The 22,583-nt window shown below is 41.7% G+C and overlaps 1 protein-coding gene across 2 annotated transcripts in view; it reads right to left on the bottom strand.

Annotated features, from left to right (window-relative positions):
* The window catches only part of LOC117417484 (hemicentin-1-like), a 99,028-nt gene that overhangs the window by 22,630 nt on the left and 53,815 nt on the right, over positions 1 to 22,583 (bottom strand). For both annotated transcript variants that reach the window (XM_034029660.3, XM_059034833.1), the window contains exons 21-58: positions 21,067 to 21,226; positions 20,476 to 20,659; positions 19,199 to 19,326; positions 17,269 to 17,541; positions 16,727 to 16,822; positions 16,345 to 16,539; positions 16,071 to 16,201; positions 15,683 to 15,830; positions 15,373 to 15,499; positions 14,506 to 14,660; positions 14,077 to 14,355; positions 13,107 to 13,388; positions 12,410 to 12,518; positions 12,016 to 12,185; positions 11,466 to 11,620; positions 11,222 to 11,345; positions 10,921 to 11,022; positions 10,594 to 10,770; positions 10,328 to 10,479; positions 10,109 to 10,232; positions 9,188 to 9,363; positions 8,748 to 8,844; positions 6,517 to 6,639; positions 6,199 to 6,360; positions 5,027 to 5,308; positions 4,643 to 4,810; positions 3,727 to 3,840; positions 3,511 to 3,597; positions 3,104 to 3,295; positions 2,824 to 2,997; positions 2,600 to 2,713; positions 2,316 to 2,461; positions 1,984 to 2,134; positions 1,462 to 1,662; positions 1,256 to 1,369; positions 626 to 813; positions 422 to 518; positions 47 to 208 (exon numbers count right to left, since the gene is read on the bottom strand). In XM_034029660.3, coding sequence (XP_033885551.3) covers positions 47 to 208; positions 422 to 518; positions 626 to 813; positions 1,256 to 1,369; positions 1,462 to 1,662; positions 1,984 to 2,134; positions 2,316 to 2,461; positions 2,600 to 2,713; positions 2,824 to 2,997; positions 3,104 to 3,295; positions 3,511 to 3,597; positions 3,727 to 3,840; positions 4,643 to 4,810; positions 5,027 to 5,308; positions 6,199 to 6,360; positions 6,517 to 6,639; positions 8,748 to 8,844; positions 9,188 to 9,363; positions 10,109 to 10,232; positions 10,328 to 10,479; positions 10,594 to 10,770; positions 10,921 to 11,022; positions 11,222 to 11,345; positions 11,466 to 11,620; positions 12,016 to 12,185; positions 12,410 to 12,518; positions 13,107 to 13,388; positions 14,077 to 14,355; positions 14,506 to 14,660; positions 15,373 to 15,499; positions 15,683 to 15,830; positions 16,071 to 16,201; positions 16,345 to 16,539; positions 16,727 to 16,822; positions 17,269 to 17,541; positions 19,199 to 19,326; positions 20,476 to 20,659; positions 21,067 to 21,226 — 6,019 coding nt within the window. The remainder of the gene's footprint in view (positions 1 to 46; positions 209 to 421; positions 519 to 625; positions 814 to 1,255; positions 1,370 to 1,461; positions 1,663 to 1,983; positions 2,135 to 2,315; positions 2,462 to 2,599; positions 2,714 to 2,823; positions 2,998 to 3,103; positions 3,296 to 3,510; positions 3,598 to 3,726; positions 3,841 to 4,642; positions 4,811 to 5,026; positions 5,309 to 6,198; positions 6,361 to 6,516; positions 6,640 to 8,747; positions 8,845 to 9,187; positions 9,364 to 10,108; positions 10,233 to 10,327; positions 10,480 to 10,593; positions 10,771 to 10,920; positions 11,023 to 11,221; positions 11,346 to 11,465; positions 11,621 to 12,015; positions 12,186 to 12,409; positions 12,519 to 13,106; positions 13,389 to 14,076; positions 14,356 to 14,505; positions 14,661 to 15,372; positions 15,500 to 15,682; positions 15,831 to 16,070; positions 16,202 to 16,344; positions 16,540 to 16,726; positions 16,823 to 17,268; positions 17,542 to 19,198; positions 19,327 to 20,475; positions 20,660 to 21,066; positions 21,227 to 22,583) is intronic.

The raw sequence follows: 22,583 nt of genomic DNA, 5'->3' as shown, positions 1-22,583 counted from the left end.
GGAGTTTTTCGCAGAGTCTAAACAGTAAGGATAAAGGTTCACTGACCGGGCATTATGAGCGCGTTACTGTTCAGCTGCACTGGCTTCCCATCTTTCAGCCAGCTAAGGGTGGGAGGAGGGAAGCCTGTAGCCTCACAGGTCAAAGAGATGAAGTTATTCACCACCACCGTCACATTCTCAGGGTTCCTACCCATAACAGTGGGGGGCACTGCGAAGAGTAAAACAGTCACTCACAAACCGCACTGCAGGGTATTAAACAAGGCACATTGTACTGCTGATGGAAGCAAAGCCAAGTTGTCCTATTGAGATTCAGATCTCTTATATTTAATTAAACCATTGCCTGCAATGAATCGTTTTTCAGAACGGATCAAAGCCTTACACTTCCAAAATGCACCTGGTACACTAGTTGAGAATCACTTACCGTGTACATTGAGGTTGAAATACTTCTCGGCACTCCCGGCCACATTCTCTGCCACACATACGTATCGCCCTGTATCTGTTACCTGAGCATTCCCCACCTAACATGAGCCAAGAACAATGCTATTAAGACACAGCAGTAAATACACAATTTGGCCTCACTTAATGAAGTACATGATAGGCATTGGCAGTAGAGTAGGCTGCTCACCTGCAGTGTTCTTCCATTTGAGAGCAGCTTGTGTGTCTTGCTCTCAGTCAGGGGCTGACCGTCCTTCAGCCAGGAGATTTTTGGGGTGGGATTGCCGTCCACCAGGCACTCCAGCATAGCGGTCTTGTTTACCAACACAGTGACCTCGTCTGGCAGGTCTCCATCTGCACCCCTGATGGAAGGTGGAACTGCAGACACATGCAAACCCTTTGTTAAATCCTCTGTGGTAAAATATTTGTAAGTTATGGTTCTGCTTTTTGGGTAAGGATGGGTGAGAGCAAGTTAGGGTTTAGGTTAGGTGTCATGTCCTTCAAAAAAAATAGTTTAAAGCTCCTGCTGATGTAAAAAGGAGAAAAAAGGGTCATATACAGTAACTAGAAGCCGCACATTTTTGGTGCCAAGAAATCGAATCTGGCAGCCATATCTCTTTAAGCCAAACTAGGACCTAAGTTACTCAGCAATCAGCTATATTTCTGAATTATACTCCATAATAAGTAATCTATGCAGCAAACACACTATAAAACAAATATAGTTTTATCATGGGTGTTCATAGGTGGTCCTTTCAAAACTCCAAACCTACACTACTCAGCAAATGACAGCCAACAATATTCTGTCTCTGATTTTACTCACAGAGAACTCTGACGTCATACTGAATGGCGTCCTCTCCCGCTTCATTTGTGGCCACACAGGTATACCTCCCAGCATCCTCTGCCTGAGCCCTGGGGATCTGCAACACCCGGCCTCCTTACAGGAAGAAACAACAGGGAAGCAATATTACAAATGGGAGGTCTTTGCCATTCACGGACAAAAACGTGAGCTTGGCTCTCATCCTTTACCTGGCAATATCAGCACTTTGTCACTAGAGGTCATGGGTTTGCCATCCTTGTACCAGGTCAGAGTGGGTGGGGGGACGGCATTGGTCTCACAGTAAAGGGAGATGGGGTTGTTAATGACAACGTCCTTGATATCAATGCCACTGATGCTGTCCATAGAAGCTGAGTCTTTGATTCCTGTGGGTTTCTGGAAACTTGGGGGAACTGCAGGTCAAAAAGAACTTGTTTATTTATCATTAACAGTTCTTCAGCTAGTCAGAAAGCAACAACGATTAGTGTAGCCTACCCAGTGACCCCAATAAAATCCCAAAAGCTAGCAGCACGAAATTGAAACTTCAGTGGTTTTAGTTATCGTAATATAATGTTAACACACACACACATTCCTAAGGAACTCCCAAATGGTAGCATACCACACATACCACAAGAGGGAGCTCACTCAATTCAAAGAGAAAAAATGACAATATCTGTTTCAGCAGCAGAGTTGAGTGCTTAGATGCAGCACTTCATATAATCAACACATTTTACCTTGTATATTTACATCAAAGTCCTTTTCGTCCTCCCCAGCGATGTTCGAAGCCACACAGGTATAGCGACCTGTATCTGACACCTGGGCTTTCCGGATCTGGAGAATACGTCCATTTGCTGTGATTGTAACATGGTCATCTGCTTTCAAGGGCTGCGAGAGATCCAAACAAACAGGTCTATTTATATTTCAGACATCAAATAAAAGCATTGTCATTAAACTACAATAATAATAATAATAATAATAATAATAATACAAATTTTGTTCCAAAACTGGCCAAATGACAGCATTGCTGGTTATGTGTTGTGTAAATCCATTAACTGCTTGATTTTACCTGTCCGTCTTTGTACCAGTTCAGGGTGGCAGTGGGGATGCCCTGAGCCTCGCACTCCAGAGTCAGGCTGTTGTTCACTTTAATCTTCACTTCCTTTGGAGAGAGGCCAATACCTGGGAGGTCATCTTTACTTATCATTGGGGGGACTGGGAAAATAAACATATAGTCAAACAACTATGATTTGTGTTTCATAACAAACATGTTGCTATTGGGTCCTCATAACAGATTGTACATAGAATCTGCACAACAGTACTTACTGTTAGAATCTGCATAACAGTACTTACTGTAAACTTTGACTTCGTAATTCTTGAGGGTCTCCCCGGCTTCGTTGGTGGCCACGCAGGTATACCTCCCAGCATCCTCCTCTTGGGCATTCAGAATCTGTAGGGTGCGTCCACCTTTTTAGTGAACACATTAGGCTTATTAGTGTGGATGCCGATGAGACCCTGTCCTAGCCTGTAACAGAAACCCTGTTTTAATGAAGCATTGCTGTGAATAAGTTCCTCACCTGGTAGAACCCTGATGTTTCTGTTGGATTCAAATTGAACTCCATCCTTGAGCCAGGTGATGGTGGCAGGTGGGTAGGACTGTGCCTCACACACCAGGGAGGTGGGGCTGTTCAGAGTCACCGTCACATCTTCAGGGGTCCCCTGCACGTCCACTCCAGCTATCGTGGGAGAAACTGCCAAGAAAAAACAAAATGCTATGAGAAGATTCTAGTATTGGGGTATTGGGGAGGTTGTGTCATTCTTCTAGTGTTAAAAGGGCCACATCTTTAAGAACCCTACCCAGTACATTGAGGTTGAAATTCTTGCTCTTGTACCCAGCAGTATTGGATGCCACACAGGTGTATCTCCCCGTGTCTGCCACTTGGGCGTGGGAGATCTGCAGGAAGCGTCCGTGAGACACGATCTGGTGCTGCTCATCCTCAACCAGGGGCTGCCCATCCTTCTGCCAGCTGATCTGTGGCACAGGGTTACCTGCAGGTTGAACACACAGCAAGATGTAAGTGCAGCCAGAGAACAATGTAGATGTTGTGAAATTCATTATTAAATACAGTGTGTACAGTATGACACATTCAATATGAGATTTCTTTAAATTACATTTTGGTTAGTGACTGAACTTTTGATTACTGTAGCAAGTCTGCAATATCTGGTCTGGTTGTACTGCAAGCTACACAAAGTCTAGAACTTACCTGTAACCTCACACGTCAATGTCACGCTTTGCATCTCTTTCACTTTCACATCTTCCAGCTTCTCTTCATTACCAATGCTTGGTGGAACTATTTGGGGGAAAGAACAGTTCAAAATCTTTACAAATCATGTCACACTCAACAGCAAAGAACACTCTTTTTTTAACTGTTCTCTATTGGTTTATACTTTCAAGCGAGTGGCTCTGGTTAGACACATACCCAGGATATCAAGGTCAAAGTTCTTCCTCTCTTCACCAGCGGTGCTGGACACCACACACGTGTACCTCCCAGCATCCTCCACGGCAGCATGCATCAGTCGCAGCAGCCGACCACCTGCCCAAAACCATGAGGTCTGGATCATTGTGCGGGCTAAAACAATCACTAGCTTTCCCAGTAGGGGATATACATTGATAACAATTAGATCTCAAAGTAAGAATCAGCTGTATTAATATTTAGTGTACTGTGTGTAGCAGCAACTGCATGGAATTCCTGCTAATGTTTTAAACAGGCCTAAATGCAAATGAGTGCTGAGATTGATTAACTATGACCTGTGCTTAGCAGGTGACTCTAATCTTGACTCGAGCCTGGATCAATGAAGAAAACCCTCAAATCCTAATTTCCCTTAAAATCAAGCAAGATAAGTCACTGCATAAAAAACAAGCAAGAACTTGTTTTTTCCAACCAAGCAGCTGTTTAAACAGAACATCAGGAATCTCACTTCTCAGTCCACTAGACTACAGTTAATGTGCTTCAGCACATGGCTGACGCACATTTAAACTAGACAATTGCAGCAGATTCTATAGAGGCTACCAGTACAGGTAGGTGCCATTTCCCTGAGGTCCTAAGCTGAATAACCTGTTCTGAAACAGCTGATACCATATCCTACAACAACAGCACTATCATACAGCAGACAGAGCAGGTTTACCAGCATCTGTAAGAATTCCTGCTGGATTGCTATGAATTTGAATATGCGCACCCATGCACAATTATTTGGGTAAAACGTCTCCTGCACTTTCAGTGGTACTGTATGTTTCTCTTAATACTATAATGCTGTTTATGAGACATATGCAGTGGATTGCATTAACAATCAAGACTCTCTGAGCCTGTAGTGCATGAGGCTGAGCTGTGGACGTACCAGAGAGAATCCTGACGGAGTTGGACAGGCTGATGGGGCGCCCGTCCTTGAGCCAGGTAATGGCGGGCAGTGGGATGCCAGAGGCCTCGCAAGACAGGGCCACAGGGTTTTTCACCACCACACTGACGTTTTCCGGGGTCTTCAAATCTCCACTGATACTAGGAGGCACTGACAGGCACAAACAGGGGAGCAAGTTGTTCTCATTAACATTACACTCATTTTTTATTTAAACATGATGTATGTTGGGTTTTAACATTGAATCTAACCAACTTTACAATTCAGGTATAAAAAATGAAATAAGTTTTTCAAAGGCACAACAAATTACATTAAACAGTGGTAAAAATGAAACTTTAGATTTTTTTTTTTACTTTGTAATGTACTCACCGTGGACATTGACATCGTATTTCCTGTCAGCTTGTCCAGCCACGTTCACGGCCACGCACATGTAGCGGCCTGTGTCAGACACCTGGGAGTTCTTGATCTGCAGCAGGCGGCCCTCGTTCAGAATCAGCACCCCTCTGCCATTTACCAGGGGCTGGCCGTCCTTCAGCCAAGTCACTGCGGGCCTCGGGATCCCCTGAGCCTCACACTCCAGCGTGACGTCATTCCTGCGCGTCACCGTCACGTCACTCGGCAGGCTCCCGCTGTTCAAGATCGTAGGCCGGACTGAAGTATGTATACAAAAATTCTACAGTTTAGACATGTAAGCAACACTACTGAATAGTATCATTCTCTAACAGTGGTGTCCCATCACAGTCCTGGAGGGTCAATGAGACAATGAACTACTTCAGGGTCTGGATGGAGGTTTCATTGGTTCAATTAAGCAATTTATTATTATTTCTTTCTTAGCAGACGCTTTTATCCAGGGTGACTTATCACATTATTTTTATATACAATTACCCATTTATATAGTTGGGTTTTTACTGGAGCAATCTAGGTAAAGTACCTTGCTCAAGGGTACAGCAGCAGTGTCCCCCCACCTGGGATTGAACCCACGACCCTCCAGTCAAGAGTCCAGAGCCCTAACCGCTACTCCACACTACTCCACACAGAAAAGGGTTGGAACTAAGACCAGGAGTGAAAGGGCCAACTTTGGACACCCCTACCCTAACTTAAGCTGAGAGGCAATTGCACTCATAACTTACAGCACCTTGTGTTTCCTGGAGTTTAATTCACGTAATTCCCAACCCCAACTTTTTCAAGTGTCACCTTGTTTTTCTGGTTTTATAGAAAATAAATGCACCAAAAAGTTATTACTTGCAAACACCTGGCACCTCATAAATATTGTTTTCCATTTGTTCTGCATTACTATAAGATATAAATCATAAATCGCTATTAATAATAAATACCAACACATTTAATAACGTGTGACAGGAATTTTCCCTCAAATCCTTCAAAAACATATATGCTATTACTGTGATAAGCATAGTGTGTTTTAAGTTTGGGAGCAAAGTACAAAAGGTAGCTGGTTCCATGTCATGAATGCAATGATACGTCCTCAGTCAATGCAATTTGGAATAGTGCATCATTTTAAGTAATTGCACAGTCTTCCATACCATGAACCTGCAGGTTGTATTCCTTCATGGTGTCCCCAGCCATATTGGAGGCCATACATGAATAAGAGGCAGCGTCAGACTTCTCAGCACTGGAGATCTGTAGCTGTCTTCCTCCGGACAGCACTCTCACCCTGCCTCGGGAATCCGCTTTCAACACAGCACCTGCACACAGTCAGAGTCAAGAAAGTCTCTTCTAATGGATAGTAATTCACCCAAACAATCCAAGCAATACCGTTTTTATTAATACATTGTATTTGCCCGGTGCCTTTTGTAATTCAAATACTAGGTTTAGTAGAAATGCATCCAGGTGTTGCTTACCATTCTTTTTCCAGGTGAGGCTGGGCGGAGGGATACCGCTGGACTCACAAACTAAAGTTATGAGGCTGCCTTCAGTCACAGTGAGCTGAGAGACTTCATCGGAGTCCCGGATACTTGGGGGAACTGAGAATAGAAAGGATATCATGTTTGTTTATATTCAACAAATGGTGTGGAAAATGAAATGCAGAAAATGCAGGCTTCGCACTGTATGTAATTATACTGGGGAACAGTGAAATAAAAAAATATCAACCAGTTCTTCAGAATAGTTCAAGTTAATGTGTAAATGCTGAATTGTCTAAATGCAGCCTGTTATTACAATTAAACATTACCTTCTTTATTTTTTGCACATGACGTTTGCTTTGACCAAACTATGCATTCAATCATTCTGCTTTCCAAACCTGAAACTGCATGCAAGCTTAGACTAGAGTGCTGGCAACCAGCAGCCTGAACAAGATCCAGACAGTAAATCCCTCACCTGCATAAAAACCACAAAAATACACTTTCTAAACATGTGATCATGTTTCCCACCAATGTGCCAGAAAAAGCGCTCTCTCTTCCCCTGTCCCTGAGTAACAAAAACTTCCCTCAATAAAAACTGGCTTGCAGTCCCTCTGCTCATTCTGTTCCCTGGACCAATCAGCTGTCTGTTTCTGCAGCCGGCAGAAGACTTGGGTCAGCAGTTGGAGAGCAAGATAAATAGGGTTGCTGATGGAGAGACAAGGAGCCTGAACTCAGATCAGAGGAATGGTAAACTGAGGTACAGTACAGGTAGCCGTAATCCACAGCATATCACTGATGAAGGGATAGATCTGTGACAGTGGGGATTCAGTTAAAGAAATATGAATGATCTTGCTGATTGTCACTAATTTAGTCACTTGGATTCCTCTTGGGTGGTATCATTTTTAAGTATTTTAAACACTGAGGCTGCTAACACACAGCTCCTGTGTTTAGTAACGTTCCATAGCTCTAAGATTTGAATAACTCTAGGCTAGTACGAGATCATAGCCCAGTGATACAAATCTAGAAATCTTAGCTGAGGTGTTCTTGGTCAATAATATTAATAATAATTATCTTTTGGAAAACTGGAGAACGTTAAAATGTGCTGCCTTTCTTTGTTCCTTCTCAAGAGAATTTTCAGCAACTGCCAGACTATATCAGTTGCTTTCAACTGTTATCTGCAGTGTAACAATACAAAATGATTGTGAGTTTTAGAAACTGGCAAGTTAACCTTGGGGAAACTATCAAACATGTGTTTCAATTCCCAGCATTTGACGGTCAGCGTCAAACAAACAGAACTTCCAGCAGGTTACAGTTAAATGAGTTATGGAAGCAAAACTTCAGCGGAGCCTCTGCCAAAGGAGCCCTTAGTGAGATGTCGATGACTGAAAAAATGAATGTTAAATCACTACAACGCCACAGCTGACTGGAATTATCTGATCAAACTGCAATGACACAGCAACATAACAATGACATCATTTGAAAAATGGTGCAGATGGCAGCGACATGTCAAAGCCCGCCACTTGAAGAACATCTGCATCCAGTAAGAGGTCTCAGTGTTTCAGCCTAATATGTCAGCACTCTATGTAGTATGTTCTGTGGTATTGTGGCCAGTAAAGAAAGCATTCCTCTGCCTGTTGGTACAGACTGAGATTACCATACACGCTATACTATACCAGGGGGGTGCAGGCCACATGGAAAACTGACATCTATAAGACATTTAAAAAAAAAGCAGTCTTTATTGAACTTTTTCTACAAAGAATATTTGCAGGGGTGAGAGAGTTTTAATATACAGTACAAGAAGAAACTCCAAATACCAATAATCGAGGACATTTCAATGATTAATGAAAACAGTTTGGAAAAGTTCAAATAAGAGTGGGTTAATGTTTTATGAACATGGTTAATAGCCACGCATAGCTTTATCATTATGAGTGATCTAATCCTGAAGTCCTTGAAGTGGAGAAATACACTTTGGTGCCAATCATATAAAATTGTCTGATCGTAATGTTTGGAGCCAAAGCTCTAGTTCCATCTCTGGTTGTCTTTGTCCAGCCAATGTTAACCATAGACTGTTCACACTTGTCCACAGTTTTCTATTCCAGTTATCATGATAGTACTTGTTCAACCACTGGATCTACAGTATATATTACCCTTGCGACAGACCTGGAAATACACCTGTGCTGCATTAAATTGCAACTCAATCCTCTCAGATTTATTGTTAGAAACATACTCACCCCACACATTCAGGTTATAGTTCTTCTCTGTTTTTCCAGCAACATTTGTAGCTTCACATGTGTACCGGCCCATATCCTGGACTTGAGCGCCATCAATCTGAGAAATGAATACATTAATAAATAAGATATTATGTATTCTTGCAGAAAGATTATTAAAGTTAAACAGCCCCTGCAATGACCTTCATCCTGGCAGTTAAAATCATGTCAGCATTCTCTCCACATTACTTGACCGCTGCAAGTTCTCATTCTCAAATTGAAACCCAGTAAAATATTATCATGCTAACATTTTTTAAAAATCTATTGTGCGGTAATGGCTCTATGTCCACATTAATTCCATGTCTCAGTTGTCAAGTTCCTAAAGTCCTTAAATCATTAAAATGATGTTGTGTTTTCAGCATTTTGCTGAAGAAGTTGAAGACACAGCTATTGCTGAAAGTTACCTTAAGGGTGCTTCCATCTCCTGACACGGTGAGACCAGGTTTCCTAAAGAGCGGTCGTCCGTCCTTGAGCCAGCGGAGAGTGGGTGGCGGGATGGCGTTGCTCTGACACTGCAGCACTACCACCTGATTGATGACAACAGAAACGTTCTGCTCCTCCCCCATGATATTTGGCGGTACTGCAAAAAACGCCCCAAAAAAGACTTATCTTTCCATACATAAATAAAAGTTATGTAATACATTTTACAAAATCTGCTTCTTCTTATTGGTACACTTTGCTTTGGCCTCCTGTGTTGCACATAATCTTCCAAAGATAACTGTGCCTTTCAATAACCACACCAAATACATTGCTTTCCTCACAACCCTGGATGTAGACAAATAGTCTACAGCACGTTCTTTGTATTTAGCTCTTGTTCCATTTTATTTATTTTTTATCTTAGAACTTGACCAAATTAAATCTAGAAATCGTCGCTCTTCTTTGTCAATAATAATAATAATAATAATAATAATAATAATAATAATAATAATAATAATAATAATAATAATAATTCTTCTTTTGAAAAACAGAGAATTTTAAAATGTGCTGCCTTTGGAGGGAGACCCTCACTTGCCATTCAGCCAGACTCCGAATGGAAACAATTACATTTACAAATATGACTTCAGTTTGGTCGACAACCCCCTCTGATCTCTACAAAGCCCCAGCAAACACATGTGAATATTTACTTTCATCAAACAGAAATCATTTTATGAAAAATGCTTTAGTGTGGTGCAAAATACAATTTCTAACAGTCTATGGTTAATGTTAATTATAAATGCCATATTATGTTTTCAGTGTTACAGTCAATCAAAGTTATTAAAAAAAAGGTAATAAACTGTATTGTACACACTGAATTGCCAATACTTATTCTCTAAGCACACACTCACCATAGACCCGAAGGTCAATGTCTCTTTGCTCCTCTCCGGCTGCATTCACAGCCACGCAGGTGTACTTCCCTGTGTCACTGATCTGAGCGCTTGTGATGGCCAGCACTCGGCCTCCGTAGAGAACCTGGGAAACATTGAGTGGGAAATAACAGTACCATCACTTAACTGTAGATGAAGTCAAATGAATTAATAGGTAAATCCAGTAAGACTTTTTTTTACCTGAACTCCATCAGAGAAGCTAGAAACAGGACTGCCATCCTTGAGCCAGGTGAGGCTGGGAGCTGGAATGCCTCTTGCCTCACACTCCAGCCTGACAGGGTTGTTTACAACCACTGCCACCATGTCACTGCTGCCTGAGATTGAGGGGGGTACTGCAGGAGGAGAGACACAACCATGAGTCAGACAGCCATGAGAAACATACATACACAAATTAAATACATGTACCGAAAATAAATGGCTTATATGCCGCTGCCTTAGTTACGCACCATACACTTGGAGGCTGTAGACGAGCTCAGTAGTGCCTGCAGCATTGATGGCAGCACATTTATAAATCCCTGTATCTGACAGCTGGGCATTGTCTATCTGGAGTATCTGACCACGGTTCAGTAACGTCACCCCAGCAGCACTGGTGATGGGACGGCTGTCCTTGTACCAGGTGATAGCTGACAAGGGAACAATAAACAGAGATGTAACACTTTGTAACTGCTATACGTACACACACTGCTGCTGGCTTCACTGAAACATATGGCAAGAAAAATTGTTATTTTTTCTCCCTTAGGTACAATGAGTTCAGCACAGCACATTCCTCTTACCTGGTAAAGGATTTCCGAATGCTTTGCACTCCAGCTGGATCACATTGTTAATGATGATAGTCTCATTCAGAGTCTCTCCTCCATTTTCTATAGTGGGGGGCTCTTGTGAATGGGGGAAAATGACACGTTAGTTGTAATGTGTAAAGCAAGTAACAGTTTTATTTATTGTATACAACTGCCATCTGCTAATTATGCATCCCCTACATGTAATGCTCACATAATCTGACTGACATCTAAAGCCAACCCACATTCAGACAGCTTGTGATCACTTAATAAAAACGCAGCAGTAAAGGGTTCTTACCTTGCACATTGAGCCGGATGTGCTGTTGTGCCTCTCCAGCAGCATTGGTTGCCACACAGGTGTATCTGCCTGCATCCTCCAACTGAGAATTCACTATCTGAAGCTCTCTTCCTGCCGACTCTAACTAGAGAACACAACCAAAGAGAGAGGATTACAAATATTTCATCCTTGCCATCTAACTATTAGAATTTAACTGCAATAATCCTGGTGTGAGGGGGACACTGTGAACTAGGATCCTACTTACCTTTATGTTTCCACTGGCAGTATTGACTGGGCGTCCATCCTTTAACCAGGTGATTGCAGCATTGGGAATGCCATTGGCTACACACTGCAGAGTTATGGGTTTGTGTACCACCACAGAGCGCTCCGAAGATCCTGTCGATTGGATTGTGGGAGGAACTGCATCCATGTACAAAGAACAGTTATTTATTTGAAAATCATTAATCAGGATAAGATAAGCTCTCTGTAAGAATATACTCCCTGTAACTTCAGGCTTCATATGAGTTTATTAGCACAACAGGAAAGCCCTTAATCACTTATTAATAAATAGTTAGAACTGTAAAACTGCAACAAGTATTGCGTAATTATGTGTAATTATGATATGCAAATTCCTAGTCCTTAACTGTGCATGTCAAAGATAGGTTTAAAATATTACCTGCACTTACTCCCTTTAATAAGAAAGCAGTGTTTGTAAAAAAAAAGAACATTATTGTTAGAAATAGTTCAGAAACCAGACAAAAAATGAATGTTGTTATCTATTGTATCTCAACATAAATATAACTGATTTGTCATACCAAGAACAGAAACATCAAATTCCCTCATATGGTCCCCGGCTTCATTGGTGGCCACACACTGATAGCGCCCAGTGTCCGAGACTTGGGCACGAGAGATCAACAACTTGCTCCCATTAGACACAATCTTCACCCCTTGCCTCTGTCTAACTGGTTGACCGTCCTTCAGCCACCTACAGTGATGGAACCAAGAACAACCATCAAGAAAGAAAAAATGTGAACCACAGAAGGTCAACAGGGGCCCAGAAGAAAGGAAGACAGATTTATAAAATACATGTAAACCTATTTTATTCCACTATTCTATGTCCTGAGCAATGCATTGCTCAGCAGGTCCATACTAGAGATATCATGTCACAATAGAAGTTCAAAAAACAGAACTATAAAAAGGATGGCTCACGTGATGTGAGGTGGGGGTGTTCCTCTTGCACGACACTCCAGTTCCAGTGGACTGTTGAGGATGACAGTAGTATCTGTGGTCTCATCCCCCCCTTCTACAGATGGTGGAACTAAATAAAGCAAAGAGAAATAAAGAAGGCACCCATCAAGCTAGGCAAGTTTATCTGAAGGCAAACTAAGCCTGCATCATAGTCATTGAGATGGAAATGTTTTAACTGGTGTGAAAGTTATACAATTAATTTCCTTTTTTTAAAAACGAATGGAATTACAATATTTTGCATTCGTATGAACATGAAAACCTAAGTAAACAGTACAGTTAATGGATAGGGGCCCACGCAGACAACCCATATCCATGTGGTGACCTGAAATGGCTTTCTGTTAGCAGCTATTGTTCCACATACACGCCAACAGGAAAGTCAAGGCGTTGTTAAAATAATGTACTGCATTAGGTCATGCCATTGTCATTCATGAGAACTGAATAAACATTATCCATGGCCAGAAAAAAAAAATAATTAATGAAATACAGTCTGAGACAAAATCCTGATGATCTAAATCTTCTTCTTTTGTAGGCTTGGATAAGGATCTGCCTGGACTTGAACCTTTAGGATTCAGATGTACCAGACTAAAGAGTGTCTGTTTTAATCTTTGTTACCACTGTTTTATCACCATAGTTTAAAGATTCTAAAGACATAACTTACTTAAAACATTGACGTTATATTTTATCTCCTTTTCACCAGCAACACTGGTTGCCACACACACGTAACTCCCGGAGTCCGACACAGCTGCGTTCAGGATCTCGATTTTCTTCCCACGCTTGAGAATTCGGACATTGCCGCTGGTCTTGACCGGTGCTCCATCCTTCAGCCAGGTCAGTGCGGGTGGCGGGTGTCCCCCAGCTTCACACTCCAGTGTCACTGAGTTACTGACTAAGACCTTCTTCTCTTTGGGTGCGTCCGAGCCTCCTTCAATCGTGGGGGGAACTGCGGAACAACAGGAGACACTGCTGTATAACACACCTTACCAGTTAAGAAAGCTTTCCTTTTTAAACAGACCATGCACTAATTTCTCACACTTCAAATGGCAAAGTTTTCACTAGGTGAGCCACTGGGAAAAGATAGGCATCTTGAAGCAGGGCAGAAGCCCTGCTGCTGTAAATAGTGTGTGTGTGAGAATGTAAGGTTGGCAGGGATGGGGTTAAATCTGTCCCTGCCAGCAATCACAGGTGTGGCCATTCCCCAATAAGCTAATTGAGTGCTAATTGGGGAGAAGTCACATGTATTTAAGGGAGGGGAAATACTTTGTCTGGGAGAGGAAGTTAGGTGTGTGTAACAAGTGTGTAACCCATGTGTAACCCATGTGTAACCCGGGTGTTAAACTGTTTTGTTTGTAACTGTTCAGTGAAGGTGAATGCCCAGCCTGACAGCAGTTTTTGGATACAGTATTGTTTTGTTTGAATCTCTATTTTGGCCCTCGTGCCAATTTGTTTGTTCCTGTGTTTGTTTTTTGTGTTTAATAAATGTGTTCATTAGCGCTAGAACTGCAGCTTCTGTTTCTGGATCGCTTTCCTGACAATAACAGCCTGGGCTGTGATGCTACCCTGTCACACATCTTTTTTAGCATTAACTTTTATTAACTCTGCATATGTATTTTGTTCCAGTGGATAGTTACCATATACATCCAGATCATAGGGCTTTTCAGCATTCCCAGCAACACTAGTCACGCGGCAGGTGTAGCGGCCAGCGTCAGACACCTGCACCTGAGGGATCTGCAGGAACTGCCCCCTGTCGACGTACAGAGCCTGGGGACTGGAGGTGAGGGGGTGGCCGTCTTTGTACCAGGTGATGGCAGGCAGGGGGACCCCTCGGGCCTCACACTCTAGTGTAACTGGGGTGTTGAGGAGGGCCGACAGCTCAGTGGTCACATTACCCCCTTTAATACTGGGGGGCACTAGGAGAGAAATAAAGGTCAGAGATATATCCAAAAATGATTGTTCAAACTTACTACTTAATATTTTTACAACCATGTGGTTTACAAAGCTTGTGTTGGTCGGGATGCTGGAGGACTATAATTGATGACAGCTATAATTGAAAATCTTACCGTAGACGTTCAGTTTGAAGTCCTTGGTCTGTTTCCCGGCAGTGTTGGCCACACTGCACTGGTACCGTCCCTGGTCACCCAGACGAGCGCTCTTGATCTTTAGCACCTGTCCTTTGTTCAACACCTCAACGTTGGGGTCTCCCAGGAACAACAGTCTGAACAAAAACATTTCCTAATTATTTCACATTTCTGAATTTTTGATTGAAACCCGCTGAGCTGAACAGTCAGAAGGTTTAGTTTTATATAATAATGTTTTAATTTTTAAACGTCATCTACATTTAGTTATGTGGCTTTTTAAACATTATTGGAATACAATTGTATTATTTTAGCCAACAACTAACTAAAGCAGAAACAGTTTATATTTCATGTGTTTATAACATCAGTTGAAACATCAGATTTGTCTCGCTGGCCAAGGTAACCTTTGAAATCTAAGAACCAAACTGTGGAATGCTGACTTCTGATTGGTTCAGAACAAGTTACTTCAAATCTCTTTGATGGTCAGGTTATTTAAAATAGCTTTAGTATTTCAAATGTCTGTTTTTAAATGTTGGCTTTAATGTAATTAACTGTAAAAGTGTTTACATTCCAAAATTGTGAGGGCACAGGCAGTGGGGGCCTAGAAGCAATAGGGAATGTGTGATTCTTAAAGCAGAAACACAACAGATTTCTGATGCAAAGTTTAACATAGTAACTATGGAAAATGCATAGTTCAATCATGGGAGAAGCATGGAAAAACAGGATATTTACTGGGTTGAGTTTTTATAGGGGTTAAAAGAAACCTATCCCTATTAGAACACTTTCACAATGCTAGTTGACTGCAGTAGTTACGTAAAGGGATTCATGCCAAACTCAGAAGCAGATACACACTTGTTGTCCTTGTACCACTGAATGGTGGGGAACGGGACTCCTTTGACCTTACACTCCAGGCTGGCTTCATGGTTCAGGATCACAGAGACCTCACTGGTAGAGGCAGAACCAGTTATACTTGGTGGAACTGAATAAAGGAGAGAAACGCAGTCTGTTGCACCAATATGCTTAAATATCTAGCAGAAATGCCATGTCTTTAGATTTGTCTGGTGAGTCTGATGATGGAATGCACTGTTTTGCATTGTTTGTGGATGACATTAAAGGAAGAGAAAAGATAGCTGAACATTCTAACAGAGAACCTCAAACTTACCCAGTACATCCAGGTTAAACTGTTTCTCAGAGCTCCCAGCAATGTTGATGGCCTTACAGCTGTATCGGCCTGTGTCTCTCGTTGTTGCTTTCAGCAGTCTCAGGGTTTTACCTTCATGGAGGATTTGAACAGCACTGCTTCCAACAACCTGCAGATAATAAACTGACATTCAGTATTTGGACAATATAGCAGCAGAAATATGAACTGAATTCCCACAATTGCAGACCTGTACAGGGTGGCACGTGGGGGATTTTTCTTGTGTCAAATCAGTGAATATTGATTTTTAAAATAATTATACGTAATATCTGCATCTGCTAAAGAGGCTAAACTGAGTTTCCAAACTACTTAAAGTTTTACAGAAGACAGAAAACAGAAGGCTACCACATACAGGCACACCATCTTTGAACCAGGTGATAATGGGGGAAGGCGTTCCTGTCACGTCACAGAAAAGACTGCTGGGCTGGTTCACCACCACTGACACATTGTCTGGCCTCTCATTATCACGCACATCCGGGGGAACTGAATTGAGTTAAAATAGAGGGTTAACAAATAGCTCTGTCACTGAGTGCACCTAAAAGATACAGATTGGGTAAACAGAAGCATTCTGCAATTTCAATTTGGAAAAGCATAAAAGCATTAGCTGTTACATGCAGCAAGCTCACCGTGCACTTTGAGCTGGTACTTCCTCTCGGTGCTGCCAGCGTCATTGACGGCCACACAGATATACTCGCCGTTATCATGTGGAGACACTGAGGCGATGATCAGCAGTGTGCCGTCATCCTGGATCGACACACCTGGCTCGTTGCCAGTCAACTCCTGCCCATTGCGAAGCCACTTAATGATGGGCTTTGGGGTACCTAAAATGGAGTAACCCAGTTACAAGGAATGTCACAGTCAAGGCTTGTATAACATGAGATCTAAAAAAAATGGTTAGTTCCTTCATCAGTATAAAGGCTCCAAAACCTACCTATTGTGCTACAAGTAATTTTGTAAGTGGTTTGTCATACATATACAATAGTCTCATCTGCTCAAGGTCCTACTTACCTTTGGCCGGACAGGGGAATGCAATGCGCTGGTTAGCTACCCTCTCCTGGAACGGCGTGTTGTAGGGGGGTTCCAGGTCTTCAAGAACTGGAGGAACTATAGCACAAGAGTACAGAAGCAGTAGTTTAATTCTGTACTTTTTCAACCTGCTATTGAAGATTAATCCATCTGTCTGTTCACCCTGCCAAAGGCACTTACTTCATAATATCTATGTATGTAACTAGTTGCTTGTAAAGAAATTGTAATGCAGAAATGGAGTTTCCATGCTTTGTAACTCAAACAAGGTCCCCAGGAATCAAAGGTGAAGTTTCACAGGATTCCACTTTATTTGTACTGCCTATTTATGAAACTGTCTTACATTCAGTTCACTATTTTCATCGTGCCAATTACTATGGATTGTGAAATGTCAACATTCCAAATGGTTTAATTTAAGAACTAAAAACGCTTGTTTGAGCAAATACTGTGCATAGTTTGCAATCCGAAAATCCAGTAAACAACATTTTTTTCAGCTGTTAAACAGAAAAGTAAATAAAGAAGCCCACCTTGAACCTGCAGCTCGATCTCTGCCTCATCCCGGCCAGCTGTGTTGCTGGCAATGCACTTATAGACCCCGGCATCAGAGAGGGTGACCCCTGAGATGGTCAGGGTGCCTTCAGGGGTATTGCTGAACTGCGATCCATCCAACAGCAGGGCGAGGCCACCCTTCAACCAGCTGACTACTGGAGGAGGAACTCCCTGGGTAATGCAGGGGATGTCAATGGTGTTCCCAACTTGGACTTTGATCACCCGAGGGCCAGCTTGGATCTTTGGAGGCACTGAATGTTGAAAAGAAATCAAAGCTTTAGGCCCTAACATTTTTTTCCTAAAACGAATCCCTGCTGGGTAATGTACTGTGGCTGAATTAATCCCTGAAGCCATGTAACGGTAAAGCATTTGGAAACAAGACAACATAGTGTTGTTACAGTTCTGGTATTTTTAGCGGCCCTATGAATCTATTTTTCATCTTTATAGGGGTCTGCAGTAACAATATCTTCAAAGACCATGATATTGCATTAAAATACTTGACATAAGGACATTTATATCAAACAGTTTTTTTCAGCTTTCTACAAAATATTAAACAGATGCTTAACTTTGTTGATACAACAAATACACAACAGTATAACAATGGAGGGGCATAAATCAAGTTAAATGGATGGAGTACCACACATAACCTAAGTGTAGGAAATAATCCAAACCTTACTCTCACCACTGAGCTTCACTATTCACAAAGCAATTAGCTCACAAAGTGTAATTAACAACATTTATGTTTTCAGAACAGTTCTTCATAGTACAAGATACATTGATAATGCCTTATTTAACATCTTAAGTATTTAATTAATATGCAATTAACCATTTGCTGAAGTGTAGTTACATGTTAATAAACAGTCAATAGATATTCCATGTATGTATGTATCTATCATTAGACTGCCATTTTAGCTCATATTTAATATGTATGTTTAGTATGTTTTTTGAGACTTGGGTTCTTGCTTCAATAAAAAAAAAGATATACAAAAACTGGTATGTAGCGTTAACAATATTATTCGATAAGTTATCCACACTACATAAATAATGCACATTTAAAAGCACATGACGTTTTCAAATTGTGATTGTGATCGCGTGAATAGGGTATTAGTAGCTTTACATACCAGTCTTTGTGCACTGACTGGCTTTTATGAGCAGATACATTTTGGAGGTACTTATGGTCCCCAGTAAAATAAGCTGAAAGGAGATTAGCAGCAAGCATTTAGCAATGCACATTCTCTCCCCTCATCCACGTTTCAATTAAAAAAAAAATCAACAATGGCCTCTTAATAGGAAACTGGCTACATGATAAACACAATCTGGCAGCTTTACACTCACACACACACACACACACACACACACACACACACACACACACACACACACATTCACCAGACAAAAACCTGGTGCCAGCCCAGCTAACAAAGTGCTACTGTTAGGCAGCCCAGGCTAACAAAATTGGCTGATGGAAGCTGTTTGTCCAGGGTTAATTGATCCAGTACAGAGGCATCAATCCTGGGAGCCCCCTTGGGCCCATTACCCAACACTATGTTGACGCCCTATTGGGTTCCCTTTATACTGGCCTCAGACAGCTATGTTGTCTGGTACAATGGAAAACTGATATATAATAAAAAATAGGACCAACACTAATAATTGTAGTGATTGTAGTGATTTTAACTGTTGTAAATCAATGCTTCTGTAGGTGACACCTCGTTGATAACGAGACCCATTATTTTCACTCCCTGATGAAGGAGGCTGAACTGATGCTTTAGAAGGAAAAGCTTGATTTGAATACAATAAAAAAGAAATTGTGAAAAGGGCTGTTATGCAGAACAAGTTTTTGTAGGCTATGAAGTTCAGGGGATAATGAGAAAAAAAACCATGGGAGTATTTAAAAACAACAACCCTTACCATTTACATTGAGTTTCACTGCCTGAGTAATGTTGCCAGCTATGTTTGTGGCAACACACAAATACATCCCGCTGTCTGACACTCGTGTCTCTATAATCTTCATCGACCCAGAAGGGAGCAGGGTGTGCCTGCAAGTAAAAATATATACATACTGTAGATACTTCATTTAGACATTTAGAATGAAGGGCATTTAAAAGGACTGTGCTTATTAACTGGTTAGCAATTAAAGCTTTACTGTGAGTTTCTACTGTCAGTGGAAAACCAAGGTATATTTCACTTTAAATTAGATTCACAGTTCTTACAACTGCAGCCATATGTTCAATAGCAGATGCAGTCTGTTCTGACTAAACGCAGAAGGAAAAACACTTGCAATTGACCAACCCACTGCAGTACTATTTTTGTCTTCAGAGTCTATTTATTTGTTCTATGTTGTCTATTCTCAAATGGTAATTTTTGCCATTTTACTTTTTGTCGCAATCAATTAAGTCAATGCAAACGACCGATCCAACAACAAAAGACCTTCCAATGCCAAACTAACCACTATGACAGTGGACTGTTCATCCTATTGGCAATTCAAATACATTTTGGAAAGTTACACCAGGTCTGATTCCAGAATGACCTCCATTCAAAAACATGGACTTGGGGGCTCCAGAGTCAAGCATCCAGTAAAGGCACTCCATGTGGAGTGCAGGATGCGCCCTATAGCCTGGAGATCGCCGGTTCGAGTCCAGGCTATTCCACTGCTGACCGTGGACGGGAGTTCCCAGGTGGGGAGTGCTTTGGTCGGCCAGCGTGTCCTCGGCTCACCGTGCACCAGCGACCCCTGTAGACTGGCCGGGCGCCTGCGGGCCTGCCTGTAAGTTGCCCAGAGCTGCGTTGTCCTCCGACGCTGTAGCTCTGAGGTGGCTGCATGGCGGCCCGCAGAGTGAAAAGAAGCGGACGGCTGACGGCACACGTTTCGGAGGACGCGTGTGTCCGTCTTCGTCTCTCCTGAATCAGCGCAGGGGTGGCTGCGGTGAGCCGGGCTGAAATAAAAAAAAATAATAATTGGGCTTTCCAAATTGGGGAGAAAATTAGAAAAAATAATTGCCGATTCCAAATTTATAAAAAAATAAAAAATAAAATAAAATAACATGATTTGACTTGATTTGGTAAATCATTTCAAAATCTGTACTTGGAAAGGCTGGTGACAAAGTTAGAGTTGCCAAATGTACACTCATCACAAAAATGGTTTCAGCAGTTTATTCAGTGTGCTGTCTATTATCCTGGGTACTTGCCTAGGTGAGAAAGGGGAGATGAGTTGCAGGTCCTTGGCCCAGGTGATTATGGGTGGAGGGATACTCTGGACCTCACAGGGCAGAGTGATGTCCTCCCCTGCTGTGACCGAGATCTCCACCATGCTGCCTCCTGACCCTCCTCCCCCCTGACCTTCCCTGCCAGGGCCAGAGACCCTCGGCTTCACTATAATACAAGAAACAAAGAGTGGGTGCATTACTGCAATTGTTCAAGAAAATAAAAATAGGAACTACATTTAGAATGTAAGGTCTTCTTCAAGAACTTTTCAGTCTTTTAAAGAATGAAAAGCAGTTAAAGCTTTGGATACAGACTTTTTTACAAGACACTTCTTTCTGTTTCGAGGACACAATGCACTAAAGGGTCAGTTTTAGCTAAATGGGTAAGAGGTGCTGAAAGTGTGACTGTCCAATGTAACCCCCAAAACATTAGAACATTAATTTTGCAGATATTGTTAAACTGAACCAGAAACAGCTGTAAGTGCGGAAAGTAACTGAAGTAGAGTATGGATACAGATTTCAAGAATGACCATAAGCAGGTCTAAAGCTCTCTGTATGTAATTAGTATTCACTTACCATAAACAGTCAGCTGTACTTTTCTGGATGTGTAGCCGGCGGCGTTGGTAGCTGTGCATAGAAATTCACCCGTTTCTTCCCCAGTGGGTGAGGCAATGTGAAGACTACCATCAGGGACCAGTGAGAAGGAACTGCCGCTGAGGTCGATTAGCTGACCCTTCTAGAGAACAACACATAATGGCAGAGTGCGGTACATGAATGAATCTGACTACTTTGGTAAATGTCTGCTGGTAACCAGGGGTCCCTATGCAGGTTTAAACAATGACAGGTGAGCATTGTAGTCATTGCCGAGGTATTTCTTTGCTTTCATTTAGATTATTTTAACTTTGGCTGCCATGTTATTCAGAAGTCTCCTTGCCACAAAATAAAATACATAGCACTCCCATTCAAGATGTTTCTTCACCCAATAAGACATTACCAGCATACAGATATGTTTCAGATATAAGGAAATAAAAGTCTGAAATCTCACAAGCAGCTTGACTATTCCTTATAATGAAAAGCACAGCAGAAGCCTGGGCTGCATGCTGCATTCAATATTAAATGTTAAATAAGTTAAATATGTTATATGGATACTCGCTTGATCAAGAATGATTACTTGTTACATGTTTTACATAAATAAAGGAATAGCAGATTAAAAAAAGGAGGGTTGGAATTCTGGTGGTTGAATAAACAGCCAAATCAGTGTTCAAAGTTAAATAGTGCCAAATAAAGTCATGCTGGCGATGGATCCATAGCTATCCTCCAGCTGTTGCTGAACTTAAAGTCTAAGATTTAATTTGCCTCAGATGTCCCGTTCAGTTTAATAGTGTGAATTTGTAAAAGTAACAGTTACAAAGGTTTAGCAAGGAAGAAAAAGAAAGTCTTACTGGGTCTAACAGATTTACTGCACCAGGGTTTTTATTGGACTTTTATTGTATGAAGGATTAATGTCATTGCATTGGCATATTAAAGGACCTATTAGGTAATGTAGGGATTTTCCATTCACATCACTGGACAGGATAGCACTAAAATTATACCCTGGCCAGTCTGACCCAGCAACTCAGGCACTGCTCCCAACAATTACAGAGACGTCAGTCCCTGAAACTCTTTGATATCCCAGAGCTGTTTCTGACAGTAATACATTTGCACACAGCAATGAGTGGATGTGCTCTGTAATCTCATGTCGCTTCTCAAGGCACTCCTATATCATTACGACCTTGAAATCATTTTCATGAAAGGCTTTGTGGTAGAAAATTCAGTCTTGAGGGGGGTTTCTTTCACATTTTTGTTTTTTAGTTGCAGGGGGCTCAGACTATGAGTAAGAGCTCTGGTATGTGGATGGTGCTCAACAGCATTGCTTGTTAAACAGTGTACATTTGCAATTCAACCTATAATTTAGTTCAGTTAGGCCAGCTGAGCCCACCTTTATAACTAGGTGTGGAGTGAGAGGATACATCTGATGTAATCAAAATATTGTGTAATAAAAGTCTTAGGTTTGTGGCAGATCTGAATGCTGCTATGCACCAGTATATTAGGCT

Source organism: Acipenser ruthenus, chromosome 12, assembly GCF_902713425.1.
Source record: "Acipenser ruthenus chromosome 12, fAciRut3.2 maternal haplotype, whole genome shotgun sequence".
NCBI lineage: Eukaryota > Metazoa > Chordata > Actinopteri > Acipenseriformes > Acipenseridae > Acipenser > Acipenser ruthenus.
The sequence above is the reverse complement of the archived record's forward strand: the minus strand, read 5'-3'. Positions and strand labels throughout refer to the sequence as shown.